Consider the following 24887-nt stretch of genomic DNA (forward strand, 5'->3'; position numbering starts at 1 on the left):
ATATTATTTTGCCTTTGAATTTACAGTTTACAGAATAAATGCAAAGTTAAACACCAAATCCCAATGAACCATAGTAAGTGGGGAAAAATATTGATAAATACTGAGCTTTAAAAATTCAATTAAAAATAAAAATAAATAAATAGCCAATCAGTGTTTTTGCAATTATTCTAACTTTGATCTTTAAAATCTCCAAGTTGATTTGTATCCTATTGGTACAGAAATAAAATCATTTTTACAGTTGATAAACACTCTTTACTAGTTAATTAAATCCTTTTTAGATTTTCCCCCTCTCTTTCAATTTTAATGGAGCAAAAGTTTAAGCTTTTAATAGCAAAGTGGAACAGCATTATATAATTCTTTTAGTTGATGTTCTTAATTGCAATTACTGGTTTAAACTAGAGAACTCCTTTGGGGGCAGCTGAAGAAGGGTTTTTCTTCCTTAAGTAAAGAAGTAAATAGAAAATACTTGGCTTTTCTATACCTCTGATAATCTACCTTTTTCTCTTCCAAACAGCTGCAAGTTTCCCATATCACCATGATGACATGAACTAGGTTTGTAAATTAATCCCCAGATTACATGTGACATACTTAGTTCATACAAGTCACTCACTAATGATATTTCAGACTCCTGAATAACACTAGTATTTTATGCTGCACTATAAGATACCAAAACTGCATTTTTTATGTAATGTCATGCAACAAAAAATATATGAAAAGCAAACTGCTTTTAAAAAGGAGAAAACTTAAGGAAAGCACCTTTGATTTGCATTTTTGTAGGTATGTCTGAAATCTGACTGCACAAATGCTGCTGGCCCTCATATTCCATCTGATAAAATCACACAAGATCACAAGTTTAAAAAGCCAAAATAAACACCAAACCACTTACTTGACATTGATTTAGAGAAAACTACTGCTATTTTAAGAATTGCTTCTCAGCTACGTAGGGGTAGGGTTATCTGCATTATTTGATGAAAGAGTGTTAACAAGAATTAAATCTTCCAGAAGAAAATTCTCAGAAACAATAACTACCAGTACCAAAAGCCCAGGGTAATTATTACTAGACTGCTCTTTCACTTGCCCTTGGCAGCAAGAAAACATTAATTTGGGAAAAAATCTCTCCCAACAATTTTGAGGAAAATAATTAAAATAATAATAGGTAAGAAAAATCATCATTGGGAGAGCTAAAGTAATTCTTTTACTGGCATTGCACCACAAAACCTTAGTCCTCTGTTCTGAAGGGCTTGCAGCTGGAACTGGATTATTTCACCAGTGTTTTGAAGAACCAAACCTGCAGGTTGAGAGAGCCCTCCCTGCTCAGAGAGGATCATTGGTTTTTTACAAGCGTTCTCATGCAGACTTACAAAACTAAAACACAAAGAGAGGAATGTTAGAGGAGCAGGAGGAAGAGGACTTCTCTGCCCGGCGCAGACCCTGCTCTCAGCATCCCTTGGTGCTGGTTCCGGTGGCACGGGTGGCACTGCTGACACCTGCAGAGGACAGGGGCAGGGCAAGCACTGGCACTGTGAGAGCACGGCTGCAGTGCCACGTGGCTCCATTGCTGGCAGATGTCCACATAAAGTTCCTGAACTAGAAATAATCTCAGACTCAGTAGTTTAAGACCAACATAGCCAAAACATTAAATCCTTTCTCCGCACAGAACAGCAAACCTTGATATTGAATTTTATGGGTGTACAGACACAAGAAAGGAGCATTGCTGGACTACAGTGACTAGACAGAGAAGGCTCACTAGCTCACTGTGCAATGAAAGGAAAATTGCTTCTGAAAAACGTGACATTTTATTTCAAAATAATAAAATACAATAGCACTGCACAGGAAAGTACAATTTAGTGTTGATTAAATAATTAAAGCGTTATACTTCCTGCTGAGGCTCTGCAAGCTAAGCTGCAACTCAGGTGAGGTACAAATTCCTAAATATCAAAAATGCTGACATAACATGCATATTAGAGTTACTGGATGTTGTTATTGTTGATACAAAAAAAAAAATATATATATGTACACAACTGTCCTTGTAGAATTGCAAAACAAGTTACATGGCTGTCAACTCACAGAAATGTGTGTACCAACTTTATTTACTTGATTTGACTATAATAACCAGTAAAGCTATCCTTGCCATGTTGTTCCAGCCTGCACAGCAGAAAAAAATTACTGTGAAATAGATGTAATCACTGCAAAAGCTTGACTGAGAGCCAAGCCTCTTCACAATGTAGGTGTTTTTCAAGTAAGAGCAGACATCCAACTACTTCAGCATTTTAATCCTAAGTAGGTTTTTTATTATCATTAATAATACCTGAATTGGTGCACTTGAAAGAAAATATACAACAGGCAGAGGTGTTGCAGAGTATACTAATTGGATACCATTTGGGCAACTGAAACACATTTTCTGTAAAAGAGGTGTATTCGAACACAGATAAGCACGTACACTTGGATAGTTTGAACATCATCTCACATCAGATGATGATTCATATTTCTATTAAAGCTTTTTCCTCAAACCCGGATTAGTTAGCATTTGGAAGTTATAAGATATACAGAACTTACTCTTTCCTCCATTTGAGTAAGCTGGGGGAGGGAAGAAAAACTGCAAAGTTTAGGAAGAAGAGTCTGAGTTAGCAACAACTTCCTCTTAGCAAACAGCCACCCTACTCTGAGAGCTACAACATGTGCAAGAGGCACCAACAGCTTGGAGGATGGCAATTACAGAACTACTGCACTTACCCTGCTTTTCAAAAAATGCCCTTGCTAACTATGTTGCCATTATTCACCCCTTGTGACCAGTACTGTCATTCTCAGCAGCACACCTGTGGAGCAAAGCATTTGGCTTCTCAGTTGTTCAAAAGGTACATCACAGCTGAAGGGAGTTAGGGGTTCCTCTACTTCAAAACAAAAGCAGAGGCCATGGTGACAGGAGAGGAACATGCAGGCTGAATAGACTGCAGACAGAAATAGAGGAAAGCACCAACGCTGTCTGGTGTCCCATATAGTCACATTTAGTGAGTACAACCTAACCACACAGCTTTAAGGAGTCATTCTTATTAATGTGGCAAACCATCCCACAGATTAACTGAGTTAAACTTTGGAAAGATGCTGTCAGGACCATTTTATCACCACTTGTATGAGTTAGTTTAAATGTCAGAGGAACCTATTTTTCACCGTGCCAGTAAGATTTCTCAGTTGCTTCTGGCTGCATAATGCAGACCAGAGCAAACACCAAAGCAACCAACAGTGTGACTGAAGTTAAACTGCCCCACAGCACACTTGTCTACTACTGTGCCATTTTGATGCAGCTACTTTGTTCAGTCTCTGAATCAGAATAAAAGAAAGACAGCTTGAATCCCACGCAATTGTGAAAAAGCACATCACACCGATGAAGAGCACAAACCCTGCATGGGGATGGAAGAGGCCTGACTCAGCAGAACACCTGCAATCACCTAACACGGCTGAATGGAAAAGGATAGGTGGGATGGAATAAAGTCCAACTCTTCCAACACTTATGTATCTCTGAAATTGCCAGCTCCTTACCAACACGGTCAGTTTCAAAAATGTGTCTAGACTGCATAGTGTCCCCAGTTCATTAGTTAACAGAAAGAGTCCAGCTCTCTGCACAGGACAGTTTGTACTACTTCTCATTGTCTACGTTTAGTTGTTTGACAGGTTTAATGTCTTTGTAAGGGACATTGTAAGTCAGTTATTTTACCAGACCCTAGAACTAATGAAACCTGTAGCTGTATGTGACTCAGAGGTCCCTGGACAAGCAAGCAACATCAGAGCTGTAAGAGCATCTTCAGTTATGAGCAAGACCACTCAGCAGAGAAGTGCTTACACACATGGGCTGCTCAGGGCACAGGTGCATTCTCCTGGAAACACATTTTGAGTTTTCATATTTGTCTATTCTTGTGCCAGATGCACCTTTGCTGAGTCCACTTGTGTCACTCAGCTGTATTTCTCTTTGCAAAGTAAATTAATCCCATCCCTCTTGTGCAAGGACAACCAGAGTGACAGTCTGATACCTAGGTCAGATCAAGAAATCTGGGCACTACATAGTTTGAAATACAAAGTATTGAATTACTTTTTTTTTTTTTAATCTTGAAATTGAAAGCTTCTATTTAGAAAATATGGTCCTCTCTGTCCTACTGATAAGCTTCCAAGAGAGACAGTGGGGAATTTTGTAAGGAACAACTGACTGTGTATTAATGATATAGGGAAGAGACAGTGGATTGTGGGGAATTTTGTAAGGAACAACTGACTGTGTATTGATGATATAGGGTAGTCAGATGACATTGCACCACTTAGTTAAAAATGATGAAATGAAACCATCTGTTCTGCTATGGCAGAATTATTTGCCATAACAGCAAATAATTTCCACAAAGGTGGGCACAAGGAAAATTTTTAACGTGAAACCATCTGCAGAATAATGGTTTTTTCTCACCACATCCCCTGACATTTCACACCCTTTTTGGGCTCCAATCCACCTCATGACCGCCCCCCTCAGCCTTGAAAGGCAGCGCTTTGCAGCGAGCGCGCTGCCCGTGCTCACACATCCCTCGCACAGCACTGTGCGCTCGCTGCGCGGCAGGAGCTGCGGGGTTGTGCGGGCACAGAGGAAGGGCGGACAGGGGTCACTGCCCCGCCCTGCAGAACGCTGCTGATCAGCCCTGACAGGGGCCGGCACAGAGGGGACCGACTGCTGGGCAGCCACCTGAGCCAGCACGGCACGCCAGGCACCCGTGTCACCGCTGCAGCCTGGCACGGCTGCACTTCACCCTGCGGTGCTGAAAGCAGGGGGTACCTGGGGCCATACACAGCAGCCTTAACTGCATTATTGAATAGTATAAGCTGTAGCATCTCTACTGAAAGGAGGGCAGGACTCAGTGCAGCATTAACAATTGCCTTTCTGCAAAATTGTTGCCTTTTGTTTTAAAGAAGAAATGAGGATATGTTAAAAACATCAGAATGCACCTGCCTTGATTCCCCGCAAGCAGAGTCTTCTGTTCTATATAAGTAAAAGGTAAAATTACTCCCATTTCCCTAAGTGTCCTAAAGTGCTACAGGTATTTACACACTAAGACTCTTCTATGTTAACAAGAGATTTCAGTAATGTAGGGAACTGCACAGAGGTGGCTGGCAGAGAACAAAGAACACAGATGCAGAATAACAACCTAACACATGGGAATTTTACCACATACAGAAAAAATTACAAATGTTTTTAGCAAATGCTGAAGTGAAAGATTTGCCAGTAAGAATGCCATTTAACAGTAAATTATTTCCTCTTGAAAATAGATTCCCATTGCAACAGCTTCAAGTTAACTGTTTTAACAACACATGCAAAGCTAACTTGCAAATACTCATATTTGCTAACACCTAAAGTAGATGCTATAACTGTCAATGCAATGCAATTCTGTCTTTTCACAGAATCAATTAGGTTGGAAAAGACCTCCGAGATCAAGTCCAGCCTGTGACCAAGCACCATTATGTCCCCAAGAGCATGGTACCAAGCGCCATGTCCAGGCTTTTCTTAAACACCTCCTGGGACAGTGACTCCACCACCTCCCTGGGAAGTCCATTGCAATGCCTAATCATTTCTCTGAAGAAATTCCCACAAATGTCTGATCTGGATTGCTCCTGGCATAGCTTGAGACTATGTCCTCTTGTCCTGTCACCAGTTCCTTGGGAGCCTGACCCTACCTAGCTACACCCTCCTTTCAGAGAGCTGCAGAGAGAGATAATGCCACCCCTGAGCCCCGCTGCTTCTCCAGGCTAAACAACCCCAGCTCCTTCAGCTGCTCCTCATAGGACCTACCCTCCAGACCCTTCACCCGCCCTGCTGCCCTCCACCAGACACCCTGCAGCACCTCCAGGTCCTTCCTGCACTGAGGGGCCCAAAACTGCACACAGCACTCAAAGCACCTCGCCAAGGACTCAGTGACAATCACTGTCCTAGTCCTGCTGGCCATGCTACTCCTCATATCAGCCAGGATGCCATTGCCTTCATGCCTGTGCTGGCTCGTACCCAGCAGCTGTGACCAGCAGCCCCAGGTCCCTTTCCACCAGGCAGTTTCCAGCCACTCTGCCCCAAGCCTGTGGCACTGCAGAGCTTTGCTGTGACCCAATGGCAGGACTCAGTGTTTCTCTTTGTAGAACCTCACACTCCTGGTCTCTGCTGATCAATCCAGCCTATCCAGATCTCTTTAGGCATATTTTTAATATTTTCACTTGAATATACAGGGACAGTCATAAACCATAAGTTTTCGAGGCAGGACAATAACCCAAAGCCAAGGTCTACAAACAGGTGTCCTTATGATATACTTCAAGTAACATTTCCTCCAACATAATTTAAGCAATGGTTCCAAAAAGGTGTCTTCCTTGCTGTGGTCCTCAAATAACGCGTGAAGTCTTTGTAATTTTTAATAAGGGCCATTTCCGAGCCCATCTCTTCGCAGGCGCAGCAGCAGCGCCGGGCACGGTTCGCGCAGGCCCGGGGCCGGGTGAGCGCTGCCGCCGCCCGACCCCGCCCGGGGCCGCCCCTCGCCGGGCTCGGCCCCGCTCCCGACTAATTAACTGTAAAAACCGTGTAATTGCAATAACCGCGAGAAATACAAAATTTTTAAAAAAAAAAAAAAAAAAAAAAAAAAAGGCGATATATTTGGCTAAGCGCGGGCGGGGCTCCCGGAGGTGCCGTCATTGACAAACGAGGAGCTCAGCGCTCCCCGCTCCTCTCCCAGCGCCGGGCGGGCCGGGGCTGCGGCCTCAGGCGCCCAGAGCTGGGCACGCACGGGCGCGTTCCAGGTGCCGTGATACACCGCTACAGAACCCACCAGTTACCTCATTCCAGTCGTGTCGGAAGCGGGCAGAGGTCCCCGCTGGTAACATCTCTGTGTTCCTTTGCTTGGCATCACACGGCGCCTGGAAGCAGAGCCGGGGTCTCGCAGCGCTGCCGAGGACACTGCGGGGCTGCCCTCACGGCCGGGCCGCGATGAGGGGCAGGCAGACCTGCTGGGCAATAGGCTGCAGGAGCTGCCGCAGCAGGGCTAGCAGGGGCTCATGCCACTAATAAAGGCTTGTTAGAACCACTGGTCTGATCACAAAGCAAATTGCTGCTGTTTTGCAGAGGAAAGGGGTAACTGCTTCCACCTAGGCACTACCTGGAGCTGGCCACAGGTGCAGCCCGTAATTCACCCGCAGAGCACACACGCTGGTTCTGAGGAGCTGCAGCAGAGTGTAGCATGATGTTTATTGAAGGTATTGATTCACACATTGTATTAGGAACACATGACCACTTTAGGAAAGGTTATCAGAAATACAAATATATTGTAGTGTCAGACGTAAACCACCATCTGGTCCACTTTTGTACATGCTAAATGAATGAAGTTTTATCCTAGATTTGTCCATAGGTATGGTTAGCAGCCCTCTTTCTTTTGGCAGAGTATTCTGTACAGACTGACCGGGCCCAGCACTGGCATTTGAAAATAGAAATCATATAGTGAATTTTAGAAAAAAATAAAAGGAGAAAAAAAAAATACATGTGAACCTCCTATCTTAAAGCTCTGTTAGAGTCTGGCAAGCTAAGCTGGAAGCTGATCTTATCCTTGTGGCCAAAAGTAGAATACAATGGAAGCCTTCTCCAAGAAGAGAAAATTTACAGCTTTTATTAGGTGTTACAGATAACCACAGTATGCTTTAATAGTCACTGTATGGACCAAAAGAGATATACAGTTAATGTGAACATATTATATTACTGAACTAGTATTACCACAAAAATTAAAAAGACTTTACCAGACCAAAAGACTGCTTTGATCTGATAATCTCAAGAGGGTTTTTTTATTTGTTTACAAATATTCTTGTTATATATTCTGCAATTCTAGAGCTGAGGCACTACAGCACAGGCATCAAAAATCTCAACCAAATTCCCAGTTTTTATATATCCTATGACTAAAACTTCTTAAAAAATAATTTCCATACAACTTCAATCTCAAATCTCTTAAGTCTCTTAAATTTGTCTTAAATTGCTGGATATCAAAAAACACTAACATACTTGCTCCTGAGGATAATTAGCCCCCAAATTATTTTTAAAGTATACCTGAAATACATTGATAATTTACAAACACGCTTCAGGGTTAAATGATTCATAAGTACATGAGTCTTTGGTAAATAATAACTACTCTGTTCTTTACTCAAATAAAAAGCTTAATTATTTTTAAATCTAGAGTAACTGATTTCTTTAACAATTATTTCTCTAATGAATAAGGCTCACATGGCACAATGCTGAGTGGGATGAATGGCTGTATGTATCAAAACCCAAATGATGTTTTCAGGCTACAAATCCTGTAAATACTAGGTTCCTGCTCTGGCTCATTTTGGTTTTGTGCTGTTCAGCCAGCTTCAGGAATCTAGATCTGAATGAGAGCTTTCTAGTGAATTAGATTTCCAACATTTAAAGGTGTCAGCAATCTAGAAAATACTGTCCATTGCAAAGATACATTCTACAGTAGGTACTGGATTGCATGCTAAAAACTACAACAAACCAATTAGTTTAAGCTTTAAATAATACATTACAGCTGCAGTATTTCCTAAAAATGTCTGCTTTACCACTTAAGCAGTGTAACAGAAAAAACTATGCACTATGCATGCGTGTGGAGCTGAGGATGACTGCTTGCTCCCAAAGGAAACCTAAAGGCACAGGATACAGGTAATGTGAATGAAAACCTGGAAACAAACATTGGCTTCCATTTTATTACAAGAATCCAATTAGGAAGTGAATGCCTAAACTGATATTTTACTTTTTTTGTGTACTAGATGCCTTTGCTTTGGCTAAAAGATACTATATCATGTCCTTTAAGAAAAACAGCAGTATTAAATAGATCTTGTCATTTCAGAGGAGAAATAAAAATATGTTTGATTTAGGTTTGGCTTACAGACTTTTGGGGTCTATTTTAAACATATCCAAGAACTGATCAGATTATTTTTGATAACTGTTACAGTTTTACTGTTCTGCAAGAGTTTTCTAATTATCTGCTTTGTTAAAGGACAATTTGAGACAATAAATAATATCGTTTACAATAAATAATTTTCAAGTCAAAATATTGTACTTACAAAATAATATAATACTGTAATAGAATCTTCAAGAACAATTCCATTTTATATATTCTGCAGCAAAAATAACATTTCTAGTAGGAAGGAGTTACTTATAAACCTAGCAAGATCTACACATTCACATGTGTGTGTAAACAACTTAACAAGGTTTATTATGTTCCCAGAAAAGCTATGCTTTTACAGTAGGTTTTCAGCTAAATTTTATTATAATATGATGGTAGGAAGTATATAACAGCGCTTATGTTTAGCTCCATCACAAGTTAAAAAAAAAGTTGAATGCTGTTATTTACAAACAGCGATTTCCTTTTACTTCACAAGTGACTGTATCTGTGTGTGAACAAAATGTTAGGGCGAGGCGTTCCAGATGGACTGCAGCTAAGTTTGGATGAGGATGATTTCAGGATGAACAGTGAAGGTCTTGGCAGTAAACACCTAGAAAGGATATGAAAAATACAGCAAAGTTTACAGACAAAGCAACATTCAAGTGCAAAAGAACTAGTGGTTAATGTGCCAGACTTTATAATTGGTGTGTGCAGGAAACTCAGTACAGTAAATGCTATTTATGAAACACAGAGGGCAATAGGCACAAACTAACTCAGAAAAGGAATCTAAACACTGTTGTATGAGGATCAAACATCTTTCCAGTCTTTTATGTTTCAAGCAATTAAATAAATAAACAGTGGAATCCTGTGTAAACAACAGAATCTTGTTTAATTTAAACTGGGAAAAAAAACATCTTATAAAAAGTTGGATCATAAAAAAAACCCGATTAGACACTAAAAAAGATTTCCATCTGTAATGTTCTAAGAATAGACATGTTATCACTACTGTAGTAAAGGAAGAAATGATCCTACAATGTAGTAATTCAATTCACATCAGTGACTATTTACCTTTTAAATTCAGGCAACTGTATGGCTTGTATTTCATCTAAAAATACAAACAGCAGTTTATCATATGCCTAATACTAATTCTTAAATATTTTCATGCTGTAATTAACTACAAGTTAATTGTAAAAGTAAATAAAGTGTGCAAAAATAACATCCATACTAAATCCGAATTTCACAATTAATTATGTCAGAGTTAGGATGGATTAACATAACACATTGTATAAATTATTGCTTAAAAATGGTTGTGCAATTCTAGTGAATCATATTGATTAATGACAAGTTAAAAGACTGGTCAGACTGATCTCATGGATAGAAACAGCAGCACTGTCAAGAGGAACAGTCTGTATAAGAAAGTGTACACATGTGCTTTGTTTAAGCTTGAGAAAAGCTTTATCACTAACATAATTTTAAAGAATTTGTGGAAAAATAAAGTCTGATTTGGAATGGATTGGTAGTGAGCTTGACAGTTCACTGTGCCACCAGACCGAGTCCTACCTTTGCTTGATGATACAGTAAAAAACTCCAGTACTTCCCAGAGAATATGCCATGTAATAGATAAAGTCATTTAGCAAGCTGTAAGGCCCTAGTGGTAGATTTTTTTTAATTTTTTTTTTTTTGTAACAGAAGTTAATTTATGCCTTTTTACACAGTTTGATTTTGGTTAATTTTTACCTAGTGGTAGATTTTTTTTAATTTTTCTTTTTGTAACAGAAGTTAATTTATGACTTTTTACACAGTTTGATTTTGGTTAATTTTTTTAAGAGAGTTTGGTTTTTGAACAATCCTATTGTTTCATTTACTTAGCAGATTTACAGTTAAGAGATTGAATTGAAAAGAAATTTGAGAAGTTATTAAAGAATTGTGTGGCAGTTTATTATCTTTTTATCTCTCCCTGTACAAATAATTTTTCTCAGCTAAAGAGCTATCTATCTGTAAACTGTGAAAGCTTTAGTTTCACAAACTTTTGTTTCCTAAACGCAAATAAAATAAAAAATTTGTGCTCAGAAGAAACAAAGTTCTTCAAATTAGATTTTATAAAGTCTTGAAAAAATTGACTTCTCATACATTTATTACATTATACTCTAATATTTTCTTTTATGGAGAGTCAGGAAAACTATTATTAGTAGTGGAGATTCATTAAAAACAGAAACCTGAGTGAAAAGTGAATTGGTATTATGGTTCTCCCACTTCTAGAAAAGTACTTAATTACCCTTACAATTGTGGGCTGTAACAGACAAGAGAATTTATTTCCATATGTGTCTTTCACAGATTCAGAATATCATGGATTACTGGCATATTGCTGTATTCATGTCTAGATGAAACATTTAACTGTAACTTTAATCAGAGTTGTCTTGACACTCCATTACTGATATTTAGGATATAGAGGGCTTAGATTCCTCCAGCCTATGAAGTTTATGAATAACTTCCATTCAGCATCCAAAGAAATACAGAAACTGGAGACAAGAAAGTTCTCTTGGACCATCCCTTTCACTGCATTCCAAAAGCAAGCCTGTTAGTTGAGCACATTAGAGTAATCTGATCTGTTTGAATAGCTTGTGGTTGGTCATGATGTAAAATTTTCTGCAGTCTTAACTGTAAAGGCAATAAAAACTTTGAGATTTTCTAGTCTTAGCTAATCCAAATGACTTTACCATTCTCCTGCTATAACTCAGTAGCTGTTAATATTGAGTATGATTGGTTTGTGGTTAACATACTTCTACTTTTGCTGTGATCAAACAAATTTAGTTTCTGGTTGGATTTAAATTATGTTAGAGTGTCTTAAGATCCACATATCGGTAATGCATGGGTCCAGTGTATCAAATAACTAATCTGAGATACATCAAGTAAGCAATTAAATAATAAAATAATTTTAATAGACAATATATGAAAGCATTTCACATAATGCTTAAATCACAAAGCCCTTCTATGAAACAATATATGTAACATATTTTATATAAACAAAGCATTTGTAATTTTTATATATGCACTAATTAAAATGGGATAGAATCTGGATCCTAAGTAATTTAAAACTGACATTTAATTCTCTATGACTGTTTAATTGCAAATTATTGACTGCCACAGTTGGAGCATTCTCAGTAGTCCCTACACTGATAATATTACAACCCCTATTATATCCAGTTGGGAAACTAAACCAGCCAATGGAGAATCAGGTAAGTGCCAAATAATTATTTTACTATATAATGCTGTTTTGCAAGGTTAGAAAATATATTTATGCTCCATAAGATGGAATAATAAAACTTTCCGTCTATAGGTTTTGGAAATCAACTTTGCAAAACTGTGCAATACAGTAAATCAGATGGCACTTACCTGACCCTTGGCTGGAGCTGTGCCCCTATAGCAGCCCACTGCGAATGTGAAGCCAGAAGTATCTGACATGTTAGGATACCTCTAGGAATGCAAATCTGGAAACACTGACTTTGAGGGATCTGAGAAGTGGAAGAAAGGAGATTTTCAGTTCACTTTACGGAAAGCCTTTGCTGCAGCTAATTAGGCAGTAGGCAGTCAAAGAGTTTAATAAGTGTACAAGATGTACACAAGTTTACAGAAGTTTAATAAGACATACAAGATGTGTATGTCAAATTTTCTTTTGGTACCACTTCATGACTGGAGTAGTGAGATTAGAATGACTGAAAGTCAGGATAAAAGGAAATGTTGGGGAGTTTGGTGGGGCTTTTTCTTAAATACAGAGGGAACCAGACTTAGAGAAAAGCTTAGTGGTAGCAACATGGAATAAAACCTGTTCCAGTACTATCCTTTATACATATAATTTAGGAGGAAAATATTCAAATGTATACCTTGTATCATCCCAGTGGTGACTCATCCCAGTTGGGGATCCTCTTGAGTCTGATGAATGTTTGTAAACTACCAGCAGGCAGTGTTTACAAAGCTGTACTATTCGCTGGCAGCACTGGAGCTGCTCTGGAGTCAGCGCCTCTGAGCCTTTATTGAATATGGTTTCCCAAGAGCTCCTATTACGGAAAAAGAAACAAATTCATGGTCTCTGTCACAAATTGCAATCTAAGAGCTTTATTGCTTTTATATCAGATTTAACAACACAGGAACAAGAGAAAAAGCACGACCTTGCAGAAAAGGTACAGGAAAGGTTTATACTATTTAACACAAATACTGGTAGATGCTGAGTCCAAAACACAAAGTAAGAAGTTAATCTTTATATGGGAAATGTCCACTGCCATTTTTCATTTGGTTTGTTCCCTAAGTGTTTACAGAGCCATTACTTAGGTATAGCACATAAAGAGTTATGGTCACAAAATTGTATATTTGTCTTACAAAAGGCATAACACAAAACACTTATTCTTTTTAGCAGGCTGTCATCTGAATGAAATTATGATATTAAAGGAATTAATAAAGGTACTAAATTATTTCTAAATGTCCACACAGCATAATAATACTTTTATTTTAAGTATATGATTCTAAGAAAGAAATATGAAATTAATTTACAGGAGATTAGTATGTGTTCTGCTTCCTTATCCAAAAAATCATATGAAGAGAGTCTTTCACTTTAGTCATCCGAATACTGCTTATTATTTCCTCTGGTCATGTGGGTTGGTTATCTACAATTAAGCGCAACTTGCAGAGTACGTCTATAAAATTGCCTTTTGTTTTCTTAAGAAGCAATTTTATTTTGAGAAGAAAAAAAGCCACCAAGGCCTACCACATCAATATAAACGAGGTGTGTTTCAGCACAGAAGACTATAATAAATAGTTTTTGTATACATCTCAGCATTCTTGTTTGTGCAAAATTCTGACCAAATTATAGATCATTCAATCAGTTTTAAAAGACAATATTGTGCTTGTGAAGACTTTTTTTGGACAAAATTATTATCCAGTAGCACAGATGGTTTGTAAGCTTGAGCTTTTTTGTTTGTGTATGAAAGAAGCACTTCATAGAGTGAGGAAAATTTGCTGCATCTGGCTTCAACATAGCATCCAGGCTGATTTAGCCTTGCCCACAGAGAGCAGCAGTAGATTTCACAATGCCCACATAGAAAGTTCATCCTTCAAACAACATCACAGAACCAGAAAGCTCACTCCTGCCTAGTAACATTTTTTAAACTGAGCTGCATTTCACTGTGAGGGTGGTGAGACACTGGCTCAGGTTGCCCAGGGAGGCTGTGGATGCCCCGACCCTGACAGTGTTCAAAGCCAGGTTGGATCAGGCCTTGAGCAACCTGGTCTAGTGGGAGGTGTCGCTGTCCATGGCTGGAGACTGGGACTAGATGATCTTTAAGGTCTATTCCAACCCCTTAACATTGTATGAGTCAATGATTCTATTATTAGGAAGGAATTAAGACCAGTAATGACTGGTCTTTATAAAAGATGAGCTGTATGTATAGCTAACTGATTTGTCAGCCTGGCTCCTCTGTCCAGATGCTATGTTCCAGCTGAAAACATTCAGTCCTACAGAATTTTCATTGCAAACATAAATTTCAATGATGCAAGCATTTGTCTTTAATTATTATTCATACAATTGTTTAAGTATTGTTTGTACACATCAAAACTTTTATTTCACAAACTGAATAATCATAGAATCATTTAGGTTGGAAACGACCTCTTAAGATCATTGAGTCATACTACTACTTTTCTTTCATATTTTTTTTTCCCAATTGTTTTCTGTCTAGGAACTGTCCATATGTATTTTTACATAGAAATTAACCTATTGTCTTCAGTCTTTCCTCATGAAGTCATGTTGGTAGAAAGTAGCAAGATGACAGTCCAAGTATTACATTCCTTCAACAGATTCACATTGCTACACGTAATTCTATTATAATTCACTTCATTCACTCAGAAATCCTGTAGAAAAAACTTTCCTGATAAATTCCTTAGGTTCTGGACTTTGTGATAACTTTTCTACAGTTAAGTGGCATTTTTTCAGTGACAAATAATATATGGCCTGCTGCAACTGTGGCTGACTATGAACATAGTCATGAGTTTCAAGTCTCAGAAAAGCTGAGATTTGGAAACATACACATGAATTTTAATGAGCTTTCATATAAATGTGCCTGTGCAACTTCCTCCATGTGTTAGACAGATTCAGTTTATTCTCTATTATACTTCAGTCAACAGGGATCAGAATTCTGTTTCCTAAATTTAATTGGTTATGCTGTAACTTTAGCTTCCATACATTAGTAAGAAATCACAGACTCCTCACCAGATACAAAAAGAGCATTATACTGGATTGTGCAATGTGGCCAATCATGTGTTACTCTTTTTATAATCACTTGAAGTCAACTGGTTCGTTTAGTTTTCTTCTATTAGTTTTAATTGTTTGTTATACAGTAAAACGAACCTTTATGAAACCCTTTACATCACCTTTTTTTCACAGATATTTTCTTTGTTCTTTCTTTTCATTAAAATAGCACATACCTAGCAGAGCTCTAACCAGCAAGAGGAAACCTTAAGGCCATTAGCTCCACTCCTCTCCCAAAACATCTATCTTATGAATAGTGAACACACTACACTCAATGCATTTTCATATAGCAATGTTTCTGAATCAGCACATTAATACCTCTTTCCCAACATGTTTCTCCAAATTCTACACACACCCTATGGTTATTTCAATCTGTTCTTTAAAATGGCACAATGAACTCTTGAGGAAGAATGATGAGAAGCTGACCTCTCTGCTACAGAGGTACTGCCATGAGTTCTCAGTTGTGTGTTATGGGGCAAGAAGGATGCTTGTAACTGAATAAACAACATACTAGCAATGTGCAAACAGCCTTTTTGTTTTCTTCCGTGAATTCTGTATTATCTGTATGAAGTGTTTTACATGCAGAGTGATCATTATACCTACTGGATATTTATATATTCTAGAGTATTTTTAGAATCTTTTATGTAATAACAACTCTTACAAGGAACTGGATCTTTGCCAAAGAATAGTTCCACTTGTAATATTTTATGACAACAAAAGAATTGATCTTCTACTCAAGACTTCATACACCTCTACTAGCATGAAGAAAGAAAAAATTGTAAAGAATCCTAACAGCTTGCACACCAACAAGCCTTCAGCAATGAGATAATGATAAAAGACCCGTTTACCTTTTGGACCCCTCATATCCCTCTTCTTCTTGTTATCCATTTTCTTGGGAAACAATTAACAAGAGTAATGTGTGAGTTCTCCACATATGATAAATTACTATATTTTTACCAATGCCTTTGATTTCAGGAATGTAGATTCTGAAGTATAGGTTATTGAACTTACATATCCAGATCTTTTCTGCCCTGTAAAAAACTTGTATTTGCTACCCAAACCAAAAACATCTGCTTAAATGGACATATTTCATATTCTGCATATACTTAACTTTCTACCAGTATGGGAAACAGTGAATGTAATCAAGCACAGAAATTTGAACTGTTTATTAGTAAATCACAGAAGTGACATTGCATCTGGTGTGAGATGTCAGCGGCACTTGTGACTGAACTCTCCTTATGAGTCTGGAACATAAATAAATATTATCATTTCTGTTGATGGCAAGTCCATGTTAGACACAGTGGTCTGGCCTAAAAATCATGCACCACCCAGCAAAAGTGTTGACTTAAGGCTGAAATATTTTGAATATCATATTTTTTCCTTAGATTATTAAATTTGTGAATACATTACTAAATGTTTGATTCCATTTCTGAAAAGGTTGGTCTTGATTCATTATTTAGTTAAACTATGTATCTTAAGGTGCTTTTAAAACATGTAGTTCCATGTATTATATCGTTCTTGGGAATGAAAATAAGCAACAAAGTATGCCAGCACTGATTGTAATTGTGAAATTAGGAAGAAGAAGAAGAAAAGAAAAATCAGCTTACCCTGAATTACAGAAACAGTTCCATAGGCCTTGACCATGGCTCCAAAGTAAGCGATTAAATACACGGTTAAAAAGACGGTAGAGATGTAAATTTTCAATGTCTGGAGCTTTCCAGACATGCTGTAGAATGGCACGGACACTTGTCCTGACTATATCCAAAACCTAGGAAAGAGCATTCCAAGTAAATCAAAGACATTTTGCAAAACCAAAACCCAACTGATGGCTGATGCTCTGCATGCATACAGACAGCTATCCCTGTACATATGAGTGCATATCTGTACATTCCTACAGAGGTCAGGGGTTCATTTCTATGCAGTCATCAGCTAACTTTTATTACATGTTCTTTCTGTTAGTAACATTTTGCAAAGCCAAATCAAAGTATTTTATTTTTATTACTGAGAAGTTAATGTCTGTTTTTTCAGTCTGTTTAATACTAGCTCATTTAAATGATAGAAAGGGTAAAAAGAAACAAAATGGACACAATTAAAGACTAGAAGCAACTTAATTAACCCAAGCATTGTATATCTTGTTTTCCCACTCCCTTGTAAAATAACATCTATTTTATAAAGAACTAAAATGTCCTGGTAAACTACAGACTGCCTTTGGTTTAATGTCTGTTTAAGCTCAGTGTTACCCTGGATCAAATCATATTAGTGTACCTGGCAAGAGACAGTAGTGAAATCAGTAAGTAAGAAAATAATCAGCAAGATATTTAAAATAGAAACACTTACAGGCACACCATGGATTTATTATGTACAGGCTACATTTAAATGCAAGAGCATAAAGACTGAGCTGCACTCAGTATAGTGCTAGACAGCTGCACATCCAACTTACCAGAGTCCTGCATACACCTTTGCACATCCCACTGAACTGGGGCGTGGAAGGAAGGTGGGATTCATCATGCCTGCTTTTAAATATCTGGAAGTTCTTAACTCACTCCTCTATGTTCCCTTCATAATCCGTGGAGAGAATCAGACTCCAGAGTGTCTTGGATTCTGTCTATTTAGATACTATCAATAAGTCTGGGAATATCTTTGGACCAAAGTAGTATTTAGACCAAATATTGACACTCTGAACAGTGTAAAATCTGTCCTATACAAAAGCCTACAGTGCATGTAAACTATCAACAAAAAAGCCAGTTAAATCCATGAAATTTCCTTTAAAGGAAAAAACTTCTCTGCCTCTTTTGCATAACAGCATCTTTCAAAAAAACAATCACACTCAAGTGGGTGGTAAAGAGATAGAGGTATTTGCTAATTTGGTATAAGATTTTATAAAATAGAAGGTAGAATGCTTTCCCTGGAAACTTTCAGATATTTAAGACAAACAGATTCACATGGAGAATCATGGTTCTCAACAGGTGAAAGAGATTTAGTAGAACAGTAAATTATGGAAGAATGGTGTGGAATTGCAATTTTTAGATCCTACATAACAAACTGTTGTTTATAAACTGTCTGACAATGAAGGAAACAAAGCTAAAATATACAAAATGCTTGCAATAGCACAAGGAAGCTGTTTAGTACGCCTAATGGGCAGAAAATCTATAGATACCTAATAATGAGAGCCTTGATGAAATATGGTTTTTCCCGTGTTATTTAAACTCTTTTTGAAGACCTGCATGCACAGAACTTGCAGTAATTCCATGTACATAATAGCCAAAAGTAAATACAATACTGTCCTTCCTGTTGGGAATCTTTATGAATGCAGGTGTCTAATGCACTAAACCCACACCCATGGCCTACTCCTCCAAAAGAGTGAAATAGAAGGAGTAGTATATTAACATGTGTTAAGGGTGCTGATCCTTTTTAGTGACAGCAGGAGCTAAGCCCAGGTTTTGGACTGTGCCATGGCTGTAGGACAGGCTCAGACTTTCAGACACTTCCTTAGCAGCATTAGCCTTCATGCTTCTCAAGCCCTTTTCCTTGTGTCTCACGTGTCCAAGCCATTCCCACACACGTGGCCAGTATCTGTGGTCACACACACAAAACAACTCAGTCCCAAAAGCACATAAGAATCAGCCCTACATCTCTTTACAAAGGTAGTGTTGGGCTACATAAAAGCATCATATAGTCAACTACTAACTAATAGTATCTCCCTGTGTGAAAAAGAACAATACCACCCTGCACAGACTCTCTCACTCGTCCAAAAGACATAAGCTAAGAACAACGATGCCAGTGTAGAGCTTTTTCTTTTACTGTAGTACCTGGAGTTGAAAGAAACAAAGAACTAAACAGCTTAGAGCAAGCCATAGACTGCCAAGTACTCTGGGAAAAAAAAAAAGAATCTTTCTTGCTGTTTTTACTATGCTGATATTGCCAATATGCCAGAGCAGGAAACATGCTGGTTAATTGTCCTTAGTTTGCAAACATGGCAAAAAGAATCATCCATTTAAGAAAAGAGACAAGGCATTGCACAAGGGCTGGAACTTCATGAAACCTACATCTTCATTTTTCCAAGTTAATTTCCCTAGCTTGCCTTCATTTTTCTCTTTAATTTACATCATTTACTTTAACAAAACAAATTATCTAGGTATAGCAGAACAAGATGTTATGAAAGGGCATATTCAAAACTCTCTGGTAACCATCAAAACACTTTTAAAGAAATTATGTAAAGTGATGCAACATGAAGCAGTCATAACTCCTCCCATACAAAAATCTCTTTTTATTGAAAGTCTTAGAGTTTAAATTTCTTTTTAACATGAATTTATTTAATTGGTTTACTCTCAACTTACTTCTGAATGCCTCCTATACCTGTGCTGTAATGCCAGAACATTACACACTAAGAATATAAGTGTAAGTTTAAATTTCTGTATCATGTTGAATAATTGTTAAGCAAATACAGCTGTCAGGTATGAACATTGTACAATCTAGTACATTGCCCAGGTATTTTCTTCTTGTGTGTTAGAATTTCCCAGTAAGTAAGAGTGAAGGGGACTGAGATTCTGTTTTGTATTTCACAAAGTTGTGAAAGGTACCTTTGAGACAGATTCCTTACTTGCATAAATATTCTCCACCTTGCTCATTTCTCCTTCACCCACCTCATTGGAATATAAAACATACTTCTTTCAAATCAACAAAAGACATTTGGCAGTCCTCAGCTGCAATGTCATTGTCAAAGTTAATCCGTTTTTATAAACTACCCTTCTAAGAATAACTATCTGATTGCTTGAAGGGATTGAGGTTAAAAGCAGTTTTAAAAAAAAGGCAAATCATTTCCAGTGCAAGCAAAGATGAAGGGCTCACTAGTGCTTTAGGAATTATAAGTCTCTTAAAGTTGTAAAAGATGTCCTCACAAGAAGAGCAAAAAGTCCACGTTTCTGATTGTGCAGTTTTTGCAAGTAACAACCTGGCACATCAATCTCTGTCATCCTGACTTTGTACATGTGCCCTTGGTTTAACATGACTGCCAGTCAAATAAGGACAGAACCACCTTCTATTGGAGGCTTTCTGAAATAACGCTTTAAGGAGAAAATTCTTTGCTTGGTAGGTCCATTTTTTATTCAGCATGATCTATTCTAATACTGTGGGTCAAATACTCCAACAGCCAAGTGCAGTATCACTGCCTCTAATGGAGTTTTAATATGCCTGGTCTGAAACTGCTGACTGGTGTAGCCCTTATCAATCAAATCTGCTGAATACCCTTCTAAGAACGTTAGCTAGACCTTAGGTATGTAAGCATTAATCACTTATTTTTTGGGGTTTTTTTTAGAAGACTAATTTTTTGAGAAATTTATTTTTAAATTATAATCCAGAACAATCATACTTCTCCAAATATGGAGCAACATAATGTCCTTTAATTGAATTAATGCATATCTATGTCAGTACCAATAGCCTATATTTTGGCATCTCAAGTCAATCCCAGCTACTGCTAAACACCAGTAGAAACACTATGCATCTACTTTAGATGATTCTGAATGATACTTCTGAAAATGAAATATGTCACTTACTTTTCGTTGCTTGGCTGAATCCAGTTTTACCAACCAATAGGATGACACTTTTGTTTTATGATACTTCCAATTATCCATAATCTGTGGTTAGTGTAAAACACAAGATAAAAAAATCACATGAAAACAACTGAAAGCTGGTCTTTCATTCACAAGCACTCCTAACCCTTAAAAATGTGAGCATCTTAAGACTGCTGCAAGAAGTTTTTTCCAAAAGAAATAGCAAAATATTTGCAAATTTATGTAGGGCAACATTTGCAAAGATCTGTGTGATGCTTCAGTTTAATACCACCCTCTTTTCTACCTGATTTTGACAATCATACACTACAAAGCAGTTAGAAAGTTGTCTTGACTGACTCAGGTCAGATTTTTTGAGAGTAGTAAGTTCAAGAATGCATAACTGCTGATCTATTTAAATAGTGACAGGTTTTGCTGCATATGGGACATTAGACACCTGGAAATCATCCTTTCTATAAATTATAATATATGTACTGCAACACTCTCACAAAATCTAAGTGCTACCAAAATAGCTCAAGCTGCGAACATACATTTCTATTCTCATTTTTGTTATTTTCTCTTTCTACTCTACTCCAGACCTTCAGCAAGTTGTGTCTCACCAGCACTCATTTTCCTCCGTGATGAACTCTTTCCCATCAGGAATTGGCTATGGCCAGATGAATTTTACAAGAGCTGTGCCCCAGGAAGGCGTGGGGCTCCCCGGGCTGGCGCTGTGCGAGGCAGCAGCGCCAGATGGAGCGCTGGCAGCGGCTCGCACAGAACTGCGCTCGGGGCACCAGGGACAGCGTCTCAAGGAGCCTCCTCGCTCTGCTTCTGAGAAGCCCAGCCTGCTGGCTGTGAGTACTATCTTCCACCAAATCAACCTCTCTACAGAAGAAATCCTTTCCACTCCAATGTAGCTGCAGAGATTACTAGAAACATAATCAACATTCTGGAAGCTCACAGGGCTCAGGACATTTCTGGCCAGATAATAGATCAGATGAATTTTAACAGATCAAGGACTGTGCTCACTACATCAAAGCACAGGTGTTAGTTTGAATCCTTTAATTTTCCTTCTAAAATGAGAAGAGAACATCCTTTTTTCTTTCTATCCTGTTAGCTTTTTTGCATTAAATATTTACAAGGTATTTAGACACCATGCAATTTCTGCTTATATATCAAGTATTGGGGTTTAAATGACCTTTGTTTCAGCATTGTTTCACATGTCTTGGATACCAAACTACAAGGCTCAGGACATTAGATGTGAGAAAGGCAAATTTGGTAGACTACAAGAGCCAAACAGCACATGACTGGTGTTCTTTGCGACCCTCAAAGCTCCATTCTGCCTGCAGCATACCTCTCTGAGTTTTCTGTATGCCTGCTTGAGAGCAAGTTAAACAGGTCAGGGTCTGTTTTAACAATATCAGATGAAATATGAATTGTAACATTCTTCCTCGCTTACTTAAAAGTTTGAACTCTCTCTACAATGAAAAACTGAATTTTCCTAACCCTCCTGATTATTTCTCACATATTTTATAAGGACATAGGAATGTTTTCAGTGCTGCTCTTTTAAGGTCAGAAAGGATCCAAAGCTCCAAGCTTTCAAATTCTTTTGAGTTATCCTGAGTTCTGGAAGTTTTAAGGCCACAGGAACTAATGAATCATAGATGGAGCTTTTTACTTTCCTTCATTTCAGTAGCCTAAACAGTGTCTAGCCTGTTCTTCTTTCTTATTTATAGATACTTACATCTTCTATAATTAATTCAGATTCTTCATTTGTTTTTCCTGGGAACCTTACTTTCAAGTCATTGATACGGAGAAGAGTCTCTTTTGTCAAAGCAACTTCTTGCTCTTTTGTTTTCTGTTGCAGCAAAGACTCACTCTAGAAGCCAACACAAAGCAGAGGAAAACATTTTAAGTGTGCCATTAAATCACATTACAAAGATGTTTGTTTGACCAAAAAAAAAAATCTAGACTGACATACAATATATTATTAAAGTGCATAGACATATTATCTAATACACAACTAATATATATCACATACATTAATGCATCACCATTACTGAGAGTTGTCAAGAAATCCAAGAAAAACAGTTAAAATGTGCATTTGTTTGAAACAAAATAAACAAACATATATCACATATTTATGGTGCCCACAATTTAAAGTATAAATTTGAAATTGAGATAACAGACTTTGAATTTAAATTCAACATAATAAAAAATATTATTAGTCATAAAAAACATCCTTTCAGTTCGTCACTTCAACAATTTAACATAAAGAGGCAATAAATCACAGGGCCAACATTTCAGGAAGCATTAAAAAGGCCACTTTTCTCCTGCTTTAGTCAGTAAGGGATCTGACAGGGCCTCCATTTCTCCAGAGTTTTGCTGAAAGTATCAATGCTTTTTACACCAACACTGCTGAACCCCTGCAGGGTTCAGAGAGACCATCTCTGGGGGATTTGGGGGTCTTCTTTAAAACATGACACACTAGTTAGAAGTGTTTCTGATCCTCTTTCTTTAGTTTCACATACTTTTGCATTTTCACATTTGCAAGACCAAGTCAGTCTAATTTTAACATTTTTCAAGAGTGAAAGTCAAAACTTTTAGGCACTTCTAATCTTTGTATTCTGTAACAACTGCAATACTTAAGGATATTTTTATTTGAGTGATAAATATTTTCAAGCACAAAAAAATACTCTGGTATTTGATACATGTTAATATGGCTGAAATAATAAGATACCAAATATTTTGAAATCTACTCTTGCTTATAACTCCTATAAGAATATGTCTGTAATTCCCAACTGTAAATGTTTTATTTTAAATTTTGTTTCCTTACATTTAGAACATTTGGATCTCAGCAGACTCCACAAATGGCAGTGTACTGCTCTTTTCTTGCCCAAAGGATAGATAAACTAACACTTTATCATGCACAAATGATTTCTTCTTAGTAAGTCACAGTTTATCAATTTTAATGTTATTCTAGCAGTAATATATAATATATTATTCTTAGTTGCAAAAATAATTATGAACAGAGTTCCATTCAGAATACAGTGCTAAATTATAAGTAATTCTTATCCATTCTGTAAGTAATTTTATTCACATCATTTTTAGGAAGCATGACCTAAGCTCTATCACCCAAAGTAATTGTTCTGCACATCAAGATCAAGATCATTTCTGTGGTGGAGCTTTCCCAATGAAAAAGAGAGTATGCTTTCTTACTAATGTTAATTTAAGTGAGTAGCCCATTTTTAACATCAGATGGTAAAAGACTGCTTTTAATCTTTCAGTAATTTGTATTTGATATAAAGTTAATGTGAATAGAAAAATCCATATTAGCACTGTCTCATTAAACTCTCAGGGTACATTGTGATGATAAAAGGGTACTTTTTAAATTTGAGATAGCTAATGCAATAAAAAATACCTTTAACACGTTGTTGTGAAGACACAATCTTAATGTCTTTCCAATTCTATTAGCTGACTTTAAAGATGGAAAACCATGTTAAGGAGTATTTCACAAGATGTCAGCACACAATTTTAAAAGGAGCCTTTTTCATCATTTAGACAAAGCCTCACAGGCAAAACAGACAATGAGCATTCTACCAGATAAAAATTATGATTAGAGATAGTAAATACTATGAAGCAAGTTAATTAGCATTACAAAAGGATTGCTCACAATCAAAGCTCACCACAATACAGAGGCAGCAAATATGGGTTAAAAGTGCCAATTTGTTTCACCCCATCTCTGCACAAATTATTTGGATGGTGAAATATATAGGTCAGGTATCAAAGCACGAATGGAAATGCTCTGGCACCAGCAGGCAATGCAACCCTGAGTGAGGCTGGGGATTGATCCCTGAAAACACTGCCTAGGGACAAGTGAATATGGGCTCCATCACCCCAAGACAAAAGAAGAAATGCCTGGGCTGTGAAGGAGCTACCAAAGAGGAAGACAATCTGCTAACAAAATGAAAAAAATATATATGGTCTAGAAGTACATTGTGAAAAGTACAACTAATCACACAAATTCTAAACAATTAAAAGTGTTTAATCTGATCTATTTATTATTTGGGCCAGTTGCTTGTCTGTCTCAAGGAGAGGGTGCAAATGAATTATTAT

General features: G+C 37.4%; 1 protein-coding gene across 9 annotated transcripts in view; it reads right to left on the reverse strand.

Moving 5' to 3' along the window:
• Nucleotides 1–7214: 7214 nt before the first annotated feature.
• TTLL7 (tubulin tyrosine ligase like 7) overlaps nucleotides 7215–24887 on the reverse strand; it is a 66373-nt gene continuing 48700 nt past the window's right edge. For 5 of the 9 annotated variants that reach the window (XM_039727044.1, XM_039727045.1, XM_039727048.1 and 2 more), the window contains 6 exons: nucleotides 24193–24249; nucleotides 22516–22650; nucleotides 20775–20855; nucleotides 16830–16990; nucleotides 12809–12982; nucleotides 7215–9537 (listed from right to left, as the gene is read on the reverse strand). In XM_039727044.1, coding sequence (XP_039582978.1) covers nucleotides 9417–9537; nucleotides 12809–12982; nucleotides 16830–16990; nucleotides 20775–20855; nucleotides 22516–22650; nucleotides 24193–24249 — 729 coding nt within the window. In that variant the 3' untranslated portion in view covers nucleotides 7215–9416. Of the gene's footprint in view, nucleotides 9538–12320; nucleotides 12440–12808; nucleotides 12983–16829; nucleotides 16991–17662; nucleotides 17828–20774; nucleotides 20856–22515; nucleotides 22651–24192; nucleotides 24250–24887 lie in introns of those variants that run through there. The other 4 variants (XR_005629598.1, XM_039727050.1, XM_039727051.1 and 1 more) reach the window with 4 other exon arrangements.

The sequence above is a fragment of the Passer montanus genome, unplaced genomic scaffold (assembly GCF_014805655.1).
Source record: "Passer montanus isolate IOZ18808 unplaced genomic scaffold, ASM1480565v1 scaffold60, whole genome shotgun sequence".
Classification (NCBI taxonomy): Eukaryota; Metazoa; Chordata; class Aves; order Passeriformes; family Passeridae; genus Passer; species Passer montanus.